This window comes from Bombus pascuorum, chromosome 13, assembly GCF_905332965.1.
Source record: "Bombus pascuorum chromosome 13, iyBomPasc1.1, whole genome shotgun sequence".
NCBI classification, from domain to species: Eukaryota; Metazoa; Arthropoda; class Insecta; order Hymenoptera; family Apidae; genus Bombus; species Bombus pascuorum.
This window is the reverse complement of record NC_083500.1, coordinates 5473379-5496295: the sequence shown is the minus strand read 5'-3', so window position 1 is coordinate 5496295 and position 22917 is coordinate 5473379. Positions and strand designations below refer to the sequence as shown.

General features: G+C 33.9%; 4 protein-coding genes and 1 non-coding gene across 6 annotated transcripts in view; 3 read left to right on the top strand and 2 right to left on the bottom strand.

Annotated features, from left to right (window-relative positions):
* Positions 1 to 164: 164 nt before the first annotated feature.
* Positions 165 to 1159, bottom strand: LOC132913705 (protein POLR1D-like). Its single transcript, XM_060972216.1, has 2 exons — positions 1017 to 1159; positions 165 to 775 (listed from the first exon to the last, which is right to left on the bottom strand). Exons 1-2 carry the CDS (start codon positions 1037 to 1039, stop codon positions 568 to 570), a joined length of 231 nt encoding a protein of 76 aa, XP_060828199.1. The 5' UTR covers positions 1040 to 1159; the 3' UTR covers positions 165 to 567.
* Positions 1160 to 1326: 167 nt separating this feature from the next.
* Positions 1327 to 2937, top strand: LOC132913704 (uncharacterized). Its single transcript, XM_060972215.1, has 5 exons — positions 1327 to 1468; positions 1717 to 1839; positions 1925 to 2135; positions 2212 to 2341; positions 2418 to 2937. The coding sequence occupies exons 2-5, from the start codon at positions 1718 to 1720 to the stop codon at positions 2837 to 2839; spliced, it is 885 nt and encodes a 294-aa protein (XP_060828198.1). The 5' UTR covers positions 1327 to 1468; position 1717; the 3' UTR covers positions 2840 to 2937.
* A 204-nt stretch (positions 2938 to 3141) lies between these two features.
* Trnai-uau (transfer RNA isoleucine (anticodon UAU)) lies at positions 3142 to 3235 on the top strand. The gene is made up of 2 exons: positions 3142 to 3179; positions 3200 to 3235. It is a non-coding gene; the product is annotated as a tRNA-Ile (tRNA).
* Positions 3236 to 3452: 217 nt separating this feature from the next.
* Positions 3453 to 4651, bottom strand: LOC132913702 (small ribosomal subunit protein bS16m). Of its 2 annotated transcripts, XM_060972213.1 has the most exons (3): positions 4512 to 4651; positions 4197 to 4443; positions 3453 to 3833 (listed from the first exon to the last, which is right to left on the bottom strand). In XM_060972213.1, exons 2-3 carry the CDS (start codon positions 4320 to 4322, stop codon positions 3537 to 3539), a joined length of 423 nt encoding a protein of 140 aa, XP_060828196.1. In that variant the 5' UTR covers positions 4323 to 4443; positions 4512 to 4651; the 3' UTR covers positions 3453 to 3536. The 2 variants fall into 2 exon arrangements, with proteins under 2 accessions (XP_060828196.1, XP_060828195.1); XM_060972212.1 differs by lacking the exon at positions 4512 to 4651 and having other exon boundaries at positions 4197 to 4494.
* Positions 4652 to 5251: 600 nt separating this feature from the next.
* LOC132913777 (uncharacterized) overlaps positions 5252 to 22917 on the top strand; it is a 32728-nt gene continuing 15062 nt past the window's right edge. Inside the window, exons 1-2 of the mRNA XM_060972326.1 lie at positions 5252 to 5996; positions 6344 to 6391. Coding sequence (XP_060828309.1) covers positions 5712 to 5996; positions 6344 to 6391 — 333 coding nt within the window. The 5' untranslated portion in view covers positions 5252 to 5711. The remainder of the gene's footprint in view (positions 5997 to 6343; positions 6392 to 22917) is intronic.

Here is a 22917-nt window from a genome sequence, read left to right as displayed (position 1 = left end):
CGAAACAGTTAAAATAATTAATTAATCAATAGTTAAAACTTTATAGTTTTCTGAAATAAGAAATTACATTTTCTAGCATTGTTTTTTATTAAATTCTTCTTTCTTAACATTCATTCTATCTTATTAATCTATGCTGTATGTTTTTATAAAGTTAAGGCAAGGAATATATTGTAATTTATTTATTCAGTCCTTATTGCTGCTTTACATTGTACATTACATTACATCACAATTTGCTGTATTATGTAATACTTTCATGCTTAAAATCCTCTTTCGATTACTTGTATTTATCAAATTTTACATTAATTACAATTTTCAGCATCTTTAAATCTGTATCAGTTTATTCCATCATTTTAATTATCGTTGATGACTAATTTTTTTTTTTCATTATATTTAAGTAAATGCCTTTATATTACATTTATTTAGCTTAAAATGAAGCTTACAATTACTTAATAGATACTAAATGACATAGATTTTCATGATACTGAATGATTTAATTCTAAATTAATAGAAGGATAGTAAAGAATGTTGCAAGGACATAATACTTATACTAAGAGCAAAAAATAAAAATTACTTTAATGTACTCTCAGGTATATGCAATTGTTTCTCACTTCTTCTTTTTAATTGATATTTGTTTGAAAGAACAACATTACGTAATGTTGAATGAAGAAATCTTTTATTAATAGATTCCTTTGGTTTTATCCATCCACTGGGTCCCATTATTTCTGCTCTTTTTGCTCCAATCTTAGCTTCTTCTAATAATGCCTCAACTGCAAGTCTAAAAATCAAATTATATATTGTATATTATATTCTAAATTAGTTCAACGAACAGACTCTAGCAAGTATTTTAAAGTATAACAATTTTATTAATTCTCAACAAACCGATTATGCCAGGTTTTACATTATTGTCATTATTTTATGATCCTGAAAGCGTCATATTATCTCTAATGAAATACATATGCAAATAATACAAGTTAACCTTTGTATTCAAACATGAACAAACTTAAGCCTAAACTCACCTGTTTAATGTTTCATCATCCATTTTCTCAATATTTTACAATTTTCTTAACCTTTGCACGCAAAACATGAGAACTTTCTCGTTAATTTATATCTTTCACAGACGAACGAAATTGTTCCTTAACAAACAATGAATTTTATTGTTCGTTAGAGACAGAACAAAGATATTTAATATTCTTCTTGTTACATATTAAATAAACAAATAGTTATCACGTAAATTTATAATAAAAATAAAATTATACTACGTTTATGTACAATATTCTCGTATTGACATAAACAACAGATGATCGTACAAATTAAGGTTAAGTTTATGTCACAAATTAAGTTATGTGCGCTTACGAATACCACCTATATTTATATATTTTTATTCGTGATATTTAATTTATAATATTTTAATAACCTGAATACAAAAATATTAGATTGATACTATCTACAATCTGCAAGATACCATTTGGTAATCGTAAATTATATTCTAGCATATTTTTAATGCATTTCTTCAATTTTACATCTAAATAATTTTAATAGTTGAAAATAAAAATACATGAATTTGATAAATTATAAGTATGTATTTGTATCAGAGAATATTGCATGTAATTGTTTTAAATACACATTACTTTAAAAATATATCAAATAAAATTATCTATTTATTATACAAATTCAAATATTCAGTTAATTAATAATTTAAATATAATTCTATTTTAGGATGATGGAAGATCCTGAATTGATTGCATTAAATAAATTAAAAAATGAGCTTGTTGCAAAAGCACAGAACTTAGTTGAAAAATTAAAAAAACAGGAAAATCAGCAAGAAGCCGTTATGTTAAAGTTGTATTATATTTATCCTTAAATTTATCCTTTTATATCAGATCTATTATATCCTTGATATTAATTTTTATTATTTTTAAATCAGTTTGCCAAAGACTACAGAATCTGGTAATAACACAAAAGAAAATTTACAAGGACAATATACACATATACTATGTAATGTTTCTTGTGGAGTCTCTGGTATAACATTTAAAGATACAGATAAGAAATGGTTACATGATAATGTCTATAAATATACAACTTGTTTGAAAACGAAAGCTTTAAATTTATACGTAGAGTTAACAGTAAAATTGGAGGTATATAACACAAAATAATACTACTTCTATAATAAAATACATTGTTATCATGTATTATTTTTCTGCTTTATTTTAGGATGAAAAGGAATTTGAAATTTGTGATATAACATGTCATTTTATAAATATTGATAAATGTTATATGTTGGAGATTGAATCTTGGGTACAAAATATGACTAGAATGAAAAACTTTTCACTTCTTACATCTGGTAATTTACAAGTTATATAATTTTTTTGTGTAACACGAGAAAGCAGTATTTAAACATTAAAGATTTGTTCTTCTAGCAATTTCACAATACAGTGAGGAAAACATGGTAAGAAAAAGGATACTTGATAAGTTGAATAATGGGAAGTATGTAAGTTGTAAACAGTGTAAAGAAGAAAATGGTGGAATTTTAGTATATATACATTCAGCTGAAAACGTAAAGCAGATGTATTTAATACTTCAATGGTCAGTATTGTTTTCGGAGCGGTATTGGAAAATGGAGCATCATTTTGTCATAAATCCTGAAAAAACTGATAATATATGTAATCAGCACCTTCCTGTTACTGTAAAGTTTGCACAAGAAAATCAATCTTTGCTGCAAAATTTTTGCAAACCAAACCTTACAAAAGAAAATGTCATTGACTTATGGGATGATCTATGTTCTGTTATTGATATGTATGAAGATAATAATCAATCGGAAATTAATGATGATATGGAGTAATATTTTTTTAAACTTAAGCTATTATAAACGTTAATGAATAAACTATCGTCGGATAATGTATGATAATAAAGAATTAATAAATATTTGTTTCAAATATATTTTGTGCATTATATTTTTAACATTTTCATATTTTCATATACAGGTTATGTTAAGAAGTATGGAATTAGTGAAATTATTCTTTTTCGTGACATAATATCTTTTTAATACTCGTATTAAGATATATTTAACAATTATTGTCTATTTTGATCAATATTTTTGATTAGTGTCTTTATATATGTAAATAAGAAATTGCAAACTACAACTCCCCAGTGGCGCAATCGGTTAGCGCACGGTACTTATATGACAGTAAATTTGTGAGCAATGCCGGGGTTGTGAGTTCGAGCCTCACCTGGGGAAATTTTTTTTTATGTTTAAGTTCATAATATTCCAATTTAAAACATGTAAAACACATCTTACATCTTTTATGTTTGATTATTACATACCACTAATTATCATATTAAACATGTATTAAGACAGAAATCTAATAAGTATATTTATTTTTACTGTTCATACTTTATTGCATACTTTGTCCTTTATTAAGCTCTTATTAATGTACTATTAAACAAATTTAACATTTTATTTTCAGTAACAATTTTATTCAAATGCATATATTGTTTACATATTACATATATAATATAAATAAAATAACTAAAATATGTTAGCCTATAGCCTCTGTTTCTGTTTTCGATTCTGATTCTCCACTTTTATTTCTTTCAATTTCTTCTGCAGCTTTTCTTCGATTTCTCCATGCTTTCATATATGTTCTTGGATGTATTGGAAAGAAACCACAAAGACCTAACAATATTGCTACCGGTTTTGATACTGTTACATTTTGTCCCAACCAATATTGTATCCGTTCGAAATTTAAAGAAATTAATTTTTCATCATATTTGTTTGGCATAGGGTCATAAGTACCTAGTTGTTCTATCGGGGGTTTATGTTGTCCACTTTTAGTCTGAAATGAAATTAGTTCACACCATACTTATAGATTTATATTATTATTATATATATTGTATAAGAATTTTATTTATATGTAATGAAATGTAAACAACCAAGTCTGTGTAATTTATTGTATTAGAAACAACGTTATATACAATGTAAATAACTAAGTTATTTACTTGGTAACTTATATGCATTAAAAAGAAATCATAATAAAACTCAATTATAGCAAAAAAATGTGACTAACAAAATAAAAAAACTAAAACATCGAAAAGTTATAAGTTTATATAGGTGAGTAAACGGACATAAAATAATGTTTTTTTTAATTAAAAAGTAGCATGGTTGGCGCATTAGTTAAAAATCATTTGTGAAAACTTACAGGCATAACAACAATGTGATAAAAAGGTCTGTTAGCACATCCATAACGAACAAATCGTATTGATCTAGGATAGAAAGCATTCACAATACCAATCCCCGATGAGGGATGCAATGGTAAACGCGGCATTTCGTTAAATATTTATCAGTTCGAGTTATATTACAACACAAAATTACAATTCTGTCACATAAAAGACTTCAAGTTTCAGCTCATCATTGGAGGTTATGTTAGATGCGACTAGTTGGACAACCTATTGAGATATGGATTTGGCATCAACAATTTGGAATCTATGTATATTAGAATATTAGCTGATATTACATTTAATTAATCATTATGATAGTCAATACTAATTCAAGTAAAAGAAATTAATATTCAAGACGAGAGTTATTTAAGTTAATTTTAATAAATATTCATCTATTTACAAAAGTATTTAATGGAAATTAATAAATAAGTATAGTATATATATTTTAAATACAATATTTTAATGATCAGTATCTCTATACAGAAATAAAAAAATATTAATATTTTTTATAATTAAATTAATTAATAACCATAAAAAATATTCAATGTAGAACGGGGAGTCTTAACGAAGATTAGTATCTTAGCGCTACCTGGCGCTAAGATATTTGTATTAACTAGAACAATTGATATAATAAATATTATAACGAAGATCAGTATTTTAGCGCTACCTGGCGCTAAGATATTTGTCTTAACTAAAACAATTTATATAACAAATATAATATTATATTTCATATTTCAAAAAATTTGCATTAATTGCAAAAGAGATTTCAACATATTTCATAAATAGAATTTACTATAAACGAATTTACGAATGAATCTTAATCGTTATAAAAATCATAATAATGCTGTTATTCATATTTACAACTTGTATTTAATTATATCGAAGAGATTTTGTTTATAAAATTTCCGTATGAAATTTAGGTAGAAGGATAATTTATACGATGAATTGAATGGTGTACAGTTTTTGGGTCAGCGCATGTGCAACACGTGAATCTCTACAGATGCTTCCAATGTTTGATATAGAGGGGTGAGGTTAGGACTTGAATTCGTTCAACCGAGTGGTTTCGTTGTCAGTTTGACATGCACAGGCGTTCTGTGTGCATCGGTAGTGTGAGGTGTTACAAGTTTCTCTATAATTATATATCCTTCCTTACATACAATAATCTTGAATTAATCAATGAATTCACATTTAGTACTCCTACCAATATAATTTTCAATTTTCGTGTAACAAAGTATCAAATTATTGATGTTTATATATAAAACGACGTGGCCGTGGAAAACAAGTGAAAACCGGCAAGATAATTAGGAGTCTAGAATTATTAATTATAATCAACGGTTAATAGTGTTCGTCGATATTCGCGGGATGCGCTACGAGACCGTCTTTTCTTGTAGTCATTTTGCATCCTGGTTATATCTCGAAAGGGAATAACCTCGATTTCAGGGAGAGCAGATTTTTTTTATTGTTAACGATCACGAGATTTGTTAAAATCCGGAATCATGGATTCCAATACGCCGAAAGTGGAGTTCGCACTTGGAAGTGAAGTGTCGTTGAACCACTTCAAAAGTAACTTTGCGCGTTCTGTCGTGACCAATTGCCGTGATTCTAAATCGCTGGATTACGAGCTTAACAACACGACCGGCGAAGATGATACACAGACCAATGGCAACAACAATAATTTCTTCTCCCTCATCAATTTCGGAAGTGACTTAACGACCGTCGTGGATAATAACGTGGATAATAACGCCTTTAAGGACTCTCCAAACCTTTGGAAAACGAATGAGGTAAATATTTTTTTTTTTAATTTTTATTAAACCTCTCATCAACCAAATCGTTTGTGTCATGTATTTTCGTCATAAGCAGATATATTTTCTTGAACGAAAATGGAGTATGGATTGCGTTAAATATAGATTACTTGTTATGTACAATAAGGCGTTATATGAAGCATCGTGTTCTAGTATGGAGATATTGTCTTTTATTAGTTACATAAAACTTCCCTTGTATCGATTATTAGAAGTCCGTCGTGCATATTACACCAGAGATAAATTCATTAAAATTACTTATGAATTAATTTAGTAATTATGTTTTTTTATCCATGTTTGGGTTTAACGTTATGTTTCCTGTTTTATAGCCTGTTCAATCCTCGGCGGATATCAGCGAACTGGAGACGCTGAAAGCTGTAAGTTTATTTCATTACTTCTATTCTTATAGGATAACTTTATGCGTTGTGTTATAAAAAAGTGTTTTACAGAGAAAAAGTTTCGGTACTACTGTATTTCTTCTAAAGTTATGGTTTTCACTTTATCGCATCTTATTTAAAAAATAATACTCTTCATATATTGTGACTACCAATAATATCAATACTTTATAAAAGTAACTTAGTAATAAAGATCGTTTCGCGCGTCGGTTATCTATCTTCTACAAAATACATATACTTTACCATGACGATAATAAGCAGATTATAGTAATTGGTGTTTTACGATTATCTCTATACAAATTTGTACGCCAATAAGTACATATTAGGCCTGAAACATCTATTCATTTGTAATATATTTGCATAAAAATTGCATAGAAATACTTCAGAAACAGAGAGTCTCGCATTGCGCATGCGCATCAAATTACTTTGGTATTAACTTTGCAATTTGGCAGCACTGTGACCGGGTTTTTCTAACCTGAAAGAGCAACTTTTTGCTTGGTTCGACCGATGTCGTTCCGTTTCGATTGTTTCTGCGAAACAATTCGAAAAGCGTGAATCGTTTTGCCGGCTCGAAAATAGAGAGTTGCCCAACTGGAAACGATACCGCGGCAATACTGAAAATAAACCGGCTCGCTGCTTGAATGTTTCGCGACCAACCGGTAGTCAGGTCAGTTCAGTTATTTTGACATTTCTGTTTTGTACCGTTGTCCGCATCTTCCGAGAATTGTCGCTTTCGCGTTCCCGGTTATTATCGTCTTTTGAACTTATATAAGAGCTTATAATATTTTAGATTTTGTCCTAACAGCCATCGACTGTTGGAAGTCAATTCGGAAATGGGTATAGTGACCCACGAAAAGATGCGAGCAGTTATAGGAAATTATTGTTAGAAGATTAAAGACCGATATTTAGATTTATAGTACATTTATAGGAGAGTATACTGTATCTTTTATATTTTTATCCATTCTTGTTCTCACGTTTTTTCACCGTTCTAATTTATTTATGTTTCCTTTCGTGTTTATTTTCCGATTGGAAAGTATTCGTAGATCTAGTGACTCACGAAAGTATTTGAACATTGATGGACATTTTTGGTGAATATATATTATGTGCGTAATAGGAAAGATTTTGGGAATCTCGTTAGCACTGTATTGGGATACGACTGTCATAATTATATTGGCAAAATTTGAAATCGATATGAAAATATAGAAATAACAAGATATTCATCGCATAGACTTCACAAAAATCATCAAAATATTCCACCAGTTAGTTATTCGTTACATTAGTATGCTAGCATTGGCTTATTAAATAACCCATTGAATTTTTAAATTGTTTTTGCGTTCTTTACCTGATGATTTTCATTTTTTCCATTGAAATTTTTGCCATTTTCCGTCTAATGCTACAGTTTCAAATTCTTAATCCACTTGCAAATTGTTTATAGGGAGTGATTAAAACCTAAGACTATAGAGATTGGCTAGGAATTATGAAAAAAGAAACAGTTAGAATATTTAATATTATATCTTTATAACATCTTCGTAGCGCTGCCCTTTTGATTGGAATTTTGCCAACGATTATAATATTTGATCTCGTTGCAAGATTTAATTAAACGCTTGAATAATGCAAGTAGCAAACCTAGTTAGACCAGTTTGATCGATGAAAATGGTCTGAGCTAGTTTCACACGGTCAATGTCGCGCAGAATGTAAAACTTCCGGTACAATTCAATTATAGGGAAAGAACGATCGGATTAATTATTCCATTTTGCCTGCGCTTTAAGTATAAAATCGCGATGCATGCTTTCCCGGTTAATGAAAGTTCTATTACTGTTAAATATCATGGACTTCCGGTGATTCATGCGCCATTCATGTTCATCGTAACGCGGCTCGTCGATTCCGTGTTCCAATCATTTTGTACTATATCTAATGTAATTAACAACATTTCTAACGTAATTAAAAAACTAGATTTATTATCGGAAAAAGTAAGAAATCACGAATCCTGGCTTTTCTAGTGCAAGTTTCATCTTCGAAGATATTACTTTCAGTATCGGCGCAACGCATTATGCTATTATTATTTATTGCTCGAATTTTAATTGTAGTAATTCTATTTCGCGTCTTCCACTTTCCTACGGCTCGTAGAAGATAGGAATTCTATCTGTCGCGGGTATGCAGTTTGTTAGCCAATCTTTGTTGGGTTTAATCTGAAAAAGTAGGCTATCGTTCCGGAGAATGTAACTTACGAATATACATACAGCGAAGGTGCAGGAGATTTCAAGGTCATGCTCGTTCTTTCAGAACGACACGCCGTATTTTTTCATCTTCTCTGGGGTATTAACCACACAGGTGGATTTAATTAGTCGCAACGAGTCATCTCTCATAACGTAGAAAATTGCTCGAATAGTAATTTCTATTGTCGTAAGAAACGTTTTTTAAGTAACGACTGGTTGTATTGTTCATTGATGGTATACGAATGTTTTTATCAGAGATATGGCTATCAGATTTACTAGAAAGCTGTCCCAGTCGTGTACGACTTATAGTTGCAGAATCGTCGTATAATCGTCGAGTACGATTGTCACAAGAACCTAGGAGGCTCCTACCTTTCCTAGTAGAATTGCTTAGAAATATAATTGTTATATTGTTATACACAGGTTGTTATATTTTTAGCAATATGCACAGGTTTAGGAAATTATACCTGTTGCAGTTGTAAAAACCTGCAAACATCTGCAGGGTCGTAACAGTAGATTTCTCGTTTCTCTTATATTGTCGCTGTAATATTAAAAGCTATACTCAGTGCAGGTATCAAAAAGAAAGCAGCAGTAATAAACAGCTGTAGTTACAATAGCAACTTGCGGAAATACCACCGTAATATATTCTGCACATACAACTTGACAGCTGTCATTGTATGATTGATATGACAGTTACATAGATGGTTGATGATTTTAACGCTCGGTACGTAGTAATTCTTACAGGATTTGAGGAAAACTTTATGCTTTTGTTCAAGTAGAAGCTCTTATACGCAGGTACATCGGTCAAGGCGTTTACATTGTCGAGATCGGGCAGCTTTTATTGAGCGGAAGTTCGCTCGAGCCCCTTCCGTAATTATCAGTCGAGATATACACCACTCGTTGGTAGCTTTGTACGTTTGTCCACAAGTGTATGCCCGTGAAATCGTGGTTTTCGTTGCACGTGTATATACGTATTCAGACAACGATGACCCGTACACGCGTTGCTTCCTTTTTCTGTGACGTCACCATCCTGCTCTTTTTCGATGCCGTGACCACCAGGATGTAGGTGCACGCACGTACACACGTCTACCAAAATTACCCGTTCATTTCCTTTCCCGTGAAATCCTCTTTTTTAACAGCTGTACAAAGCCGGTTCGTTTGTTTCTTTTTCCTTTCTCTCTCTCTGTCTCTCTGTCTCGTTATATCTTTTTAAAAACGTAAACGTATCTTTGCTTCTAGAAGGACCAACCTCGCGAATTGTTCTATCGTGTTCTACATTTGATTAAGTAATATGCAAATGACAGACGAAATTTTGCAGAAAACGGTACCGAGATATTTGCCTTGTATGGAGCATGAGTCATAAAAGACGTAACGTCGAATATGACTGCGATTGCTAAGGGTAGGATATTAAGATCTCAGGAGTAATGAAATCTTTGACGATTTAAGTCGGTAACGTTCGTGGCAAGAAGCTGGCGGAAACGTTCGACGATTTTCTAATGGGAACTTTAAGCACAAAGATCTGGACTGTGAAAGTTCCAAGGATCTCGTTATTCGATGTCAGAGCAGTCGTAGAAAGTTCACATTTCCCAAGCGATATTCCCGACGGTTCAAAGTGCAACGCGCGTAATTTTTCTTTCCGGCACAGATATTTCCTAGACGTGTGTTCTTCGCGTTTGTCATTTTGCATTCGCCACCGTCAAAGAGCTTGAATAAATGTCCAAAAAATCGGTGTGATTTTGCACGTCACGATATAACACCGAGAAACGTTCTATCTCATTGGAAGATGAGCCAAACAATTGATTCAACGACTCTATCGTACAACTATCTATCTCTGTTGTATAATCTATCAGAGACTAAAAGCCTAGGACTGTAGAGGAATTAATTTCGTGCATAAGCGATTCAACTTACTAAAAGAGGAGAAATACGTTCCCTTGGAAAATATCTGGTAACATCTCAAAAATGTTCACTTCATTTTGCACCCTATACTATTAAGAAGATCCGTATAAATACGTAATAATTTGCTTCAACAAATCTGTTGTGTAATTTACCTATCCAAGGCTAAAAGTCTAGGTCTGTAAAAAGGGAGTTAGTTCTGCGCATAAACAGCTGAACTTAGGGAATGTAAAATGATATGTTTGCCTCGAAAGCACCGAACGATACTTCAAAAACTTGAATTTCATTCTACATCCAACGGTGTCGCTATTAAAAAATCCGTATGAATACGGTATGCTGCTAGGTATAATGATATAACAGGGAACGAAAATTTCCAAGATTACACGCAGCTGGCAAGCTGGACCTTTGGAAAAACAAGATTTCTTGCGTATCAGTTTAATATTGGAGCACTGGTACGTAACGTAAGATAGGAAGGCAAGGCTGGAGCCAAGCGGATTACGGGAATTTTCTCAGCAGGAACACTGTGGATTGTAGACGAAGCGAAAGCGTGGCTCTGTTGCTTGGCTGATAGAGTTGGTCGACGAGAAAGGAACGGGGAGTAGTATCGTTCTATAATGGATAGTCCGTATGCACGCATTTTCTAATGAAGTAGCCGTGCACAGGGCACGAGTTAGGTATCGTTGTCGCGTACACGATAATTTGTCCCGACTCGCCGTCCTTCCAGGATGATCATTATTCCAGAGCCGTGGACAACTAGGTAGCCTTTCCCGCTACCTCTTCTATCTGCGCCGCTCGTTAATGAACAAACCATTAATCAAACTCTTCCGGTCGTTGCCGGCTGATGATTCCAAGCGACATCTATTTGCCACTGATTTTTCTCTCTTTTTGCCTACAATTTACAATCTTTGCCGTTCGTTCTCTGTTGCTGCATTTTGTTACGCTTCTAGGCAGAAAAGCTTGAATTTATTGCTCGAGAGTTGTTCGAGATTCGGGTACTATGGATGCACGGGAGGGCTAAGGAAGTGGAAGTTTGTGGATTGAATAACGCATGGTTTCACGAAGTTTGTGTAGTAGAGATATTTCGATGGCTACATACTTGTCGAGCGAGTGGCTTTAGAGTATCGTGGATGATCGGAAGGATAGAAAGTTCGAATGTTTTCGGTTTGTCGAAATTTGAATAGTACGTGGTTTGTCACAGTTTGTTTTGGTTCTAGTAGAAGGTAATAGAGAGGTAGCTTTTAACTTCCTAGTTTTGACGTTCGAATGGAATTAAAATAATTAAGTTCATTATGTAAATTTAATTGAAAATGAATCAATTAGAATGATATTTTAGTATATTTGTTGTTAGTATCAGCAGTTATTAGGAATTTTGTTATTCAGCTATCAGGCACACCGATGAGTAATATATTTCGTCCAAATTGAAAAATCCATTCAATTTCATCTCGTTGGCAGAGAGTTGGTTATCCAGCACCTCAGTTTCGATAATCCTCAGCTTATCTTTATTGCAGTACTCGAAACGTTTGAATATTCCAACTGTCTTATACCTGTACACATTTATTGCCTTGTCACTGTCACGTTGAGATAGCTGTACCCGAATGAAACTGGTCTGAGATAACGTAAAGCCTTGTTCACGAAGTCGATTTGCACCAGTCGATGAATTGCAGAGGCTTCGACTGTTGTTCTTTGGTCCTTTCTATGGATTAGGTGGGGATTAGGTCGTGTCCAAGCGTTTGCCAATAGACGATTCTTCGTTCAAATGGTACAGCTTCGTGCAAAAGTTTAAGGATAGGATTCGAATAATCGCCTCTTCCAGGGTTCACTGGTAATTTCAAATGTAATTACCGGAGGACCGTCATAAATTAAGTAAAAGTTGTCGAGGGTCCGGAAATTTCGGAAATAGCTTTATAGAGGGTTTAGGCTATTTCGTTTATTACTTAGTATTTACGTTTTCTTAAGTATTTATGTTTGAACGTGACGGTTACAAGGTGTTTCAGGTACTACGATTTTTTTTTTTTTTTTTTTTTACAATTTGTCCTGAAGGACATTTGGTAAAGTGTTATATCTTATTGGTGAGAAAAAAAAATAAAATAAAAATAAATATAGCATGTGGGTGGCTACCCCTAGTGGGGTGCCAGCTTCGTTTTTTCTAAGTTATATCTTTTATGAGGTCTATTGGGTGTTTCCTTTTTAGTCTTCTTGCGATGTTATACTACGATTGATCGTGGATATGTAAATATGTCGTCTTCTATGTTAGAACCGTGTTAAATCTGTTGAAACGTTAAGTTTCCTATTTCGTTGTTTTTGCGATCGGTTAGAAACGTGCAGGAATTTTTGATAAAAATGTATCTGTTTTGATATCCATGTTTAGGTACACATATTGGAGGAGTTTGATAGTCTTAACGTTAGTTTCCTCGGGCCTGTTAATTAGCTGTTTCATGTTTCGTATTTTTATTTCTTATTTTTCATTTTTATTTCATCTTTACAAACGTGTACGGTGCTCTGAGGATGCGAAGGAAGCGATTAGAATTCCTAACAGGAGGTGGCTCTAATCTATGATCAATCTCTTTAGCGCAGATTTAATTACTATGCTCCAGTAATTAGAATTTACTTCCGAGCATGCCGCCTCGTACGCCTGGTATTCGGCATATTTTTTAGAAGATAAGACGTATATTCTACCTGCTAACAGAGTAACCAAAGTGAAAGGGATATGATGAAAGTCTAGAACAGCCAATATCGTAAGGTAATGGAAACAGTATCAAAATTAGCAAAACTGTCTTTGAAATAATTGGCGAACATCTTGTTTCTCTTTCGATCTATCGTTTATTTGCTTGGCGTAGGATAAGCCAAGTGAAAAAAGGCTTTTATGTTTTATGTATAATTCTATATAATCTTGTCGATCCAGTTACGATCTTGTTGCTCGTATTTTACTCGAAACGATTATTAGACATCGTATTATTATACGTAGATCGGGCAACTTCCTCCATGTGAAAACAGAGTGAAGCTTTTAAAAAACGAGCACTACGCTTCTAATCAGTTTACAATGTTGGAATATGAAATTACGATAATGTCTTGAAATTAGAATAACGTCGTGTAATAATGTCTTCAAGTTACATTAACTGCTCTATTTAAATATCTTCTATTTTTAACCTATTGCTTTTCATTGCTATTAAAAATATATTATATTTACATTTGCATGGATTCAGATCAATCGAACCGAAGTTGATGTTTAATTAACTGTTTCTGTGATTACAGAAATTCCTATTAAGAGATCTGGTTAGCAAATTAGTTTCTTGCCTTCCATTTTTCAAATCTTTGACACTTGTAAATCGTTACTAAAGGACTATAAATGTATTTTACTAAATAATTTAACGCAAGCGTAGACTTTGATTTGTTCGATTCGCTGCGAGACGAAGTTGTTCTGCCAGTACGAGCATTCGAGTTCAAGCTCCTGAAACCGCCTCTGCGTTCTCGATGGATCGCGCTGAATAGAATTGTTCGGCTGACAATTGTAGTCAGCAAATTGTTCTCTAATCACTCAGCCTGCAATGCTGTGGCGGATAAGGAGAACCGTATCATACAAAGAAGCTTGAAACACGACCAGTTCACAACGCGGAAATCATCTTCTAGAATCGCACTTTCGAAATTTCGAAACACCCTCCCGTGCGTTAATTTTCCATTTTCCTGTATTTCAGGAAGCTGAAGGAGCATTAATATTCGCGGAGAAATAAGAAAAGTCAGAGACGAGCATTAGGAACGATGAATTATCGGCGAACACTGAACGGTTGGGTGGCCGTGTTCCGCAATTAAAACGAAAACGTAAAACTCCTAACTATCATTTCAAAAACGAAGAAAATTGAAGTCTTATCATCTGTGCCATCTTTGTTTTTCTTCACTCAATTTAAAACATTGTTTCGCAACAGTCATTATTTCGTAACGGCTTGTATAATATAACATTACTTAAAATGTGAAACGCGCGGAGCACTTCGAACGTTTCAACATAGGATACGTATCTCGAAAAATGAAAAAAATGTCAAACGTGTTACTTTAATTAAGGAGAGCGGTGATAATCGCCTCTCGACACGGTGAAGGGTTAGACCGTGTTCAAACTGGTTGGTGTTCTCAAAAGAAGCGTCCTTATCATTTCGTAATTCTAGTTTCGCAGGTGTTTCGCTTATTATCATCTTCATTGTTCGAATCGCAAATTATCTTCCTCGTTTCAAATAATTCCTCGATTTTATCCTACTGAAATAAAGCTTATGGTAGAATGATAACCGGCAAATTATCGCTCAGAAATGCTGCGCGCTTTAAAGAGCACATTTCCCAAACAAACTTGCAATTTCTTTCGTAAGATTTTATTCCCAATTTCGTATCGCTCGAAGCTGGCTAAAAATAATATGAAAAAGCCGAGCGTCGTTAAAAATGATAAAAAAAAAGTGCGCGCATTTGTAGAGATATTTGTAGAAATATGAGTTTAACGTTGCTGGTGAGTATATCCAGCCGTGTTAACGAAAGGGTTGAACGAAGTTGTTGAGCTTGGCTGGCTTTTTCAGACTACTTATACGGCTGTGGAGCGAGGTGAACTCGCGGAGGTCGTTTTCTCACGCTCTTCGTCGAAGCTTGGCTGCCGATCTGCTTAGCTTCTGTCCCTCTTTCTCCCGCAATTTCTCTCTCTCTTTCTCTCTCCATTTCCATCTGTCGGCTGTAAAAAGGTGACTGGAATTTCGCGCCGCCCGTGATTCTAATTCTTCGCCCGTCTATATACCTTTCGCCATCGCGCCATTATGATACCCCGGCTTCCAACACGGCCCACGCGTACTCCTTTCACGTTCTTTATACACGGTGGCTCTTTCTGTCATATTATGTTAGGAAAATTTGCAGCGAGATTTTTGAAATTTAACGCTCCAACCTATATTCAACGTTCTATCGTTATTCGCTTCATAGTCGTCAGTAGACTACATTCAAACACTGTTTATGATCATAGTTGAATAACAAGTACAAAGCAGTTGTTATTATTCTTGCTGTTATTACTAATATTATTATTTTTATTGTTGTTATAGTTCAGAAAGTTTAGCTTTCGGCCTAGTTGTTATTACTATTATTATTTTTATTGTTGTTATAGTTGAGAAAGCTTGGTTTTCGGGTTAGTTGTTATTTTTGTTGCTATTGTTGTTGTTGTTGTTACTAATATTATTACTTTTATTGTTGTTATAGTTCATAAAACTTGGCTTTCGGCTTAGTTGTTATTATTGTTGCTATTGTTGTTGTTGTTACTAATATTATTATTTTTATTGTTGTTATAGTTCATAAAACTTGGCTTTCGGCTTAGTTGTTACTATTGTTGCTATTGTTGTTGTTGTTACTAATATTATTATTTTTATTGTTGTTATAGTTCATAAAACTTGGCTTTCGGCTTTGAATGGCCCACAGTTCCTCGTATTTTCGTATTTTTTAAAGCTGTTTCGTAAATCAGTCTCTTAGCAGAGATTTTTGTGTAATATAGCAATAAAAAGCAGGTAATTTCTATGAATATTTTGTAGACTAAATATTGGTTATATGGAACTAGACGCGTTTGTTAATCAATTAATTAATTAAATTAAATAATTAAGGTCATTTTATTTCAGTTCTTCTTATTGTTCGTCGTATATTATACGAGTCTGGTGATTAAATTTGGCAATGTAACCATTGTTGATGCTCGCGGTAACAGTATTTGTCACGGTCGTCACAATGCAAAAGTAAAAGAATTTTCTGAAAGTTAGATACTTTGCGCTTGAATTGAATCTATGTCTGAAAGAAAAACATGAAAATTTGGAGAGTTGCAGCGTTTAGAAGAAAAATGTACTTCCTTCGCCGGATAAATTGTTTTTATCGTTTCAAAAATTATAAAGAGACAATGGAATAAAAATTTCAGGTCCGTTCCCTGGAGAAATTTGTAAAAAGTGAGTAAACCTTGTTCAAAATTTACGAATCAACTAGTTTTTCGTGCACGACAGTTTGAGAAGCATTGAAAGTGGCAGTTTAAAAAATTAATAAACAACAATGAGAATTGAAGTAAAAAAATTACATTTGCACTTCAAGCCTGCATTTACATCCCAAAAAGGTTTAGATACAATGTAATTAGTATCTAGTCTAAAAAAATTTACAAAAATTACTTGCTTTTATTGTTTTCACACGAGAATCCCTCTGTACTAGAAAATTCTCTCCTTTTGTATTAGAAAAAATTTCCAAATAGCAGAAACTTCTGTATCGGAGATTATTTGAACGTGAATTCTTTAACGTATCCTTAAGTCCTAACATCTCAACTTTATAAATGCTGACATTGTTACTTCTTGCATCAAGCCGCATATACATTTTACGCAGATACACATATTTAAGTGTATATCATATTCAGTTTCTTTAAATTCCAAGCAGATTACTGTCCAACAAAATTTTCATTGTGACATATGTACACAATTTAAACACACTATTCTCTATTTTCTTTCGAATTACTTAGTTTTTCGGTTATCGAGCACACCAGTTTAAAAAGTTATTAAACGTGGTAATTTGAAAAGTTAATAAACGACAAGTGGTTATTGAAGTAAGAAAAATTACGTTTGCACTTCAAGACCAGCACAAATCTTTCATATACATATTTCTATCGAATTAAATTTTCAATTACGTTAGAAATAAAAGAAATGCAGAGAGGGCACTTTTATTTTTATTTTTCCCGCTTTCTGGTTTTGAAAAAGGTTCGAATTACAGAGAAAGAGTTCAAGTAAACGTTATAATTGACCCGAGCAAACGCGATAAAAGAGACAACAAGGAGCGTTTGACATTTTCTATAAAAATAAAAAATGCCGAGAAAGAAATTCAAGGATGAGTTCTCGTTCAGTCGGATCATCGATGACCCAGTTTATTTACGGAGGGTAAATCCAAGTGTCTGGACTATCGATCCAGTCGTTCCTCTATTCTTCGAGACAACAGCTGTCGTGTCTCGATCCTTGGCGACCCAAAATTAATCTAAAAATTACGCAAGCTGTTTAGAGACGGAAGAAGAAACTGTTGGAAGCGTGTTGCGTTCTAATCTTCTTCTGAACGGTTTAACGCGCGTGGGTCATCGCGAGGCGACCCACGTGCTGCGAGCGGAATGCCATGCGAAATCAGCGTGACACCAAATTGCCTGTTAAATCGCGAAGGAACAAGAGAGAGAGAGAGAGAGAAAGCAAACGAGAAGAGAAAAGCAAGAAAAGAGATAAAAAGAGAAAAAACGCTGTTGCACTTGAGTCGATAGAAAAGTTGTTGCACTTGCGGAATTTTGTTCGATGGGATATTCGTCGAAATGGAAAGAAACTGGTTAATCGGGCTGTGCAGAATGACGGAATGAAATTGAAAGACAGAAAATAGCGATTCTAGCTCTGGGTGAAGGAAGTATAAAAGTGGAGAGGAGTGGCGCGTTTAAGGCTTTCGAAGTAAAGGAACGTGGAATGTTAGGGATGGAGAGGAAGATGCTCAAGGCCGAGTAGCTAGGGACAGAATTAGATTCCACAGCCGTGTTTCTCTCTATCTTCTTTGTCAGTTTGTTGATTCGTCCCTGGCCAAATCTATCAACCGAAATCGGCCAATAAGATGATCCATTCGGTGTTTGAAAGATTTCTGAAAAAAAGTCTTCTTTGATGTTGGAGCACTTGGAGTGCAGCTTAGATTCGTTGCCGACCATTCTAATTCGAACTTCGTGGAGTCGTTGATGTCTAAGTTTAGACGGTACATCACCGAATTTAGAAGGAATCTAACGTCATTTCTGGAGCAATTGAAAAGAGTACACGGGGAACAACGTGATTTCCATGTTATTTGTTCTTTGAAGGGAATTTTACGTAAAAACACATCGGGCTTGGGAATGAATATCGACAGCAATTTTCTCAGATTGCAATTGACGATTGTACGTAAACGTTCGAACGTCGACCTGAATTTTCTTTGTAAGATATTGATCCTCCGAAAACAGGTACGATCGATCTCATACATAATAATGTTTCTAATATATCCGACATGGGACGAGAAAAATGATTTAATTTAGGAAGCAAGTAGTAAATCTTCCAATTCAAATACGAATATATGAAATGCTCGTACTCGATTGTCGACCTGACAAATTTCTGCACGAAAATCGTTTCCAGTTTGCTTTCATTTCTCAAATTTATATTCCATAGTTTTCTCAAATTCTCGTAATCGACGGCCAGTGTGTCGGAAATTGGTACGCTAACAACAACATCGTATAATCGCGTTTGCAAAAACAGATATTAACTTAATTTCGAACGTAACGTTGTACGAATTCTACGGATGTGATTCTCCGGCACATTGTTCCCCAAGTCGCTGTATTATCGAATTGCCAACGAAAATTTGCAGAAAAACTTGGATCTGGAATAAGGAGCCTGGCTCGGGCACTTTTTCCCCGATGCGGAATAGTTAATGGGCCGTGATAACAGGAAACGTTGCACGAGGGCATAAACGGAATCGGTAAAGTCATCGAGGAAATTGTAGAACGTGCGAACGGGTGTTGAATGATACGGCATAACTGTAAAGTTCGAAGTCGTTCGATGTTTTCCGATCTCACGAGGATGAGATCGCTTAGCAGTTAGCACATACTCGAAGTCATGCAGATATACGAGCACAACTGTATGTAATATCACACTGCAAGAACCTCCACGGTCCAATGATATTAATATTAAATATCAGATCGTAAAGTACGCGTTCGACTGGCAAGAATATCGCGTGGAATCGGGCACAAGGCAGGCCCTTGCTGTCAACAAACACAGAGAGAACGTTCGATAGTTAACTGAACGCTCGAGAATCTCGAGTAAATTACGCAAATGAGTACACCAGCGTGGAAAACTTTGGTGCTGTGGTATAGTTTTATTAATTTGTCCTTTTCAAAATCCTATTTAGAGAAGTTTTTCGAGGAGAACCAGCTTGAAAAGTTCAGTGTTGTCGAATCAAAAGTTTGCAACTGTTTGTAGTATAGAATCATAAAATTAGTATGATAAATCAGTGATTTAGGTACTGCATCGATATTGTCCATCTTTTGGCGTTTTTGACAAAAAGCAGCTATAAGAGTTCTCAGTGTTGTGGAAGCAACAGTTTGCAATTGTTTATAGCTTATTTACGATTTATCCTTTTCAGTGTTCTATTTGGAATTGAATTCCACACATTGCTTTCGTTCTACTTGATTCTAATTAATCGGTGGCTTAGGTGCCGCATCGATATTGTCCATTTTTTAGCTGTTTTCGAGAAAAACAGCTTGAAAAATTCGGCGGTGAAAAGGTAAACGTTTGGAGTTATTTATAGTTTCAACGATCTAATCTTTTCAATCTGACTTAGAACTGGATTTGATATCTTGTTTGTTTGGATTCTTTTTAATTTTAATAAATCAATGGCTTACTATTCTAATATTGTACGTTCGCTTTTAGCGTTTTTGAAAAAAAAAAGGAAAAAAGAGCAGCTTTAATAATACGATGGTGAAAAAGTAAAAGTTCGCAGCTATTTATAGTTTCAGCGATTTAATCTTTTCAATCCGATTTAGAACTGGATTTGACATTTTATTTCTTTCGATTCTGTTTGGTTTTAATAAATCAGTGGCTTACTGTTCTAATATCGTACGTTCATTTTTAGCGTTTTTAAGAGAAGCAGCTTTAAAAATTCGACAATGAGAAAGCAAAAGTTTGGAACTATTTATAGTTCCAACGATTAACCCTTCCCAATCCTCTTTAGAATCGGACTTACTATATAAATAGCATATTTATTATTTATAACAAAAAACAAACAGTAACCAAAGCTCGATTAATCAAACACAACATGTACAATACTAATGTGAATGAGTTTCAAAATATTATTTCATATTAACATTAGAACTTTTTATTTATTTATTATTATGATACAATTTTATTTTAAAATTCCTACTTCATGTTATATTTTTCCCCGCAATGATGTAATGACTTCCGTAACGATAACTAAAAGAATTTTTTTATTTATTCAAACTGAAAATAATTTTCTATCAAGACTACTTATATCAATACCAATCAAATTGACTGGTACTTGTCAAAGTGTAAAAGGGTGCTGAAATCTGTTTATCGAACTCCAATTAACCAGTTTCCTCGTTTTTTACACCTTCCCACACGTTTGTAAAATTTTTGCTGCCTATCATTCGATATGATGATATCAGTTATCAGGAAAATTCCAGATCGATCGCTGGATCGCTAGATGCTAACATTAGAAATACCACACCAATCAAAATGACTGGTTCGACAATTTTATAAATGTGTCAACCCTTGTTTAGAGATTATGGTCCCAGATAATACCAAAAATGTACTATATGACATGAAATTCCTTCCGTAAGAAAGTAATAGATCAATCAATATAAAAATATTCTACTATTACATATTTTTTAAGGACCAGTCATTTTGGCTGGTTTTGGTAGAAATAGCTTCGTGTTAACTATCGGTAGTTCTAGTGTTAAGTACACTATATTACACGCTATCTGGCTACTTCTCTCTATAAATTTTGTTCAATTTTTCGCTTACCAACAACTCGCTAACTCATGGAAGTTCGACAACTTGCAACGTTGAATCGTTCGAGTGTTTCTTTTCGAGGATTCATGGATCATGTTCGAAAGGACGTTTCACTGCCATGGGAAGACAAAACTGATACGATCGTTGAGGATTTTATCGCGAAGAATGCATCGATGGAAATCGTGTATAGTACGTGTAAGACTCAGCTGAAAGGTTTTCTTTTTTTACGTTAGAAGCGGTGGTCGATGCATGGAGGAAAGTTCGCCGACTGCAATTTCCTTGGCAGACGAACGTATTTTCCGCACCACTGAATTCCTCGTTCTCTCGTTCCGCGGCCAATTCCACGTTTCACGATCCTTCCGTTCGCGATAGAAGAAAACGTTTGGTAGCCTGTAAAGCCGCGTTTTCAGCGTCCGCCAGGAAAAAAGGGTATCCGTATCGAATTTCTATGGAGCGAAAAGTGCGAGACGGCAGAGTCAAGTCGTCTGATCGCGTTCCAAAGACGGAACGCGCCATTCAAGGGAACAGGTTCATTCAAAGTCACCGGAGACCCTCTGCTATTCGTCTTTAATCTACTCGGTTTGAGAATTAAACTTTCAACAAGTTTTAACAGATATCGCGGATATTTTGTGGTCGAAGTAAGGAAAGTCTCGTGTCTTTTCTTTAGCCAAATTTGAAATCTATGAAGCTTCGAGTTTGTTCGAATTTTTTTCTCGAATCGAAGAATTCTTGAATATTTGGAATTTTCAAATATTCAAATGTTTGTAGGTCGAAAGTTGTACTTGAAACTTTCAGATTTTTTAATATCGAAGCTTCCGAATTTCCAACATTTTAAACTTACAAATCTGCTAATATGGAAAGGTTCGAATATCCAAATATTCGAATCTTCAAATATGCAACTTTTCGGCTCTTCAAGTTTTCAATTTTTTAAATCCTTGCATATACCCAGTAAATAGATCGCGTTGCTACACTCCGCTGAACTCGCCTGAAATTTTTAATCTAATCAATTTTGATTGCATAAAACTCATGCCTGAGGCAACTTGTTAATTAATCGAATACTTTTCACCTGTGTATGCCTCCAATTTACCTGAAATTATTGCTAAAAAATCGTGTACATTTGTTGCGAATATATTCATCCATGCTTTATTCACTTTTTCGAAACAGTTCCTATCCGCTTTCTTTTAACAATTCAGAAGCTGTTCCGATCGATTTCTTCACCGCTAATTAACTAATCAGCGAGTAACGAATAAATTGCACCTTAATTACCCGCAAGTGACGGGATTCTATTTACGCGCCAGCCAGATAAGATACGACAGTGTCACTGAAAATCATTCTCACGGTTTACATTCCGCGATCTTCTTAGTCACTATACTTTTAATAATTCTCTGTTGCTCGATTTTCGCACTATTACTTCCGTCCATTTTTTTCTCCCGTTTTCACGGTTTTATCTTTCCATTTGATATACATTTGTACGCTCTTATCATATTTCTACGATAACTTTCACCTGGCAGTGGAATTTGTGACAGCAGTACTCCTCACATTGACTATTTTGATCTTAGAAATTGTGGAACATTTTAGTCTTAAATTTTAGATCTTCGAGATATTAGAATTTGCAAACTTGCATATTCCTAAATTTTCAAACATTTAAACTGCCAAATTTAAGAGCTTTCAAATTGTGAATTTTCTCGTCTCGAAGAGACTTGAAATTTCTAAGTCTTCAAATCCGGGAGCTTCCAAATTTTTAAATTTTTCAGTTATTTAACTTACAAATTTCAAGGTCCCATAATTTCTAAATTACCAAATTTCAAAGCCGTAAAATTTCTAAATATTTTAGAATAATTTAGAATACAAATTTTGGAGCTCGCTAGTT

Coding starts and splice junctions, on each gene's coding strand:
- LOC132913705 (XM_060972216.1), bottom strand. CDS start 1,039: ATGGATGATGAAACATTAAACAG. Junction 776..1,016: donor GATGATGAAACATTAAACAG/GTGAGTTTAGGC, acceptor TTTGATTTTTAG/ACTTGCAGTTGAGGCATTAT.
- LOC132913704 (XM_060972215.1), top strand. CDS start 1,718: ATGATGGAAGATCCTGAATTGATTGCATTAAATAAATTAAAAAATGAG. Junction 1,840..1,924: donor CAAGAAGCCGTTATGTTAAA/GTTGTATTATAT, acceptor TTTTTAAATCAG/TTTGCCAAAGACTACAGAAT. Junction 2,136..2,211: donor AGTTAACAGTAAAATTGGAG/GTATATAACACA, acceptor GCTTTATTTTAG/GATGAAAAGGAATTTGAAAT.
- LOC132913702 (XM_060972213.1), bottom strand. CDS start 4,322: ATGCCGCGTTTACCATTGCATCCCTCATCGGGGATTGGTATTGTGAAT. Junction 3,834..4,196: donor ATCACATTGTTGTTATGCCT/GTAAGTTTTCAC, acceptor ATTTCATTTCAG/ACTAAAAGTGGACAACATAA.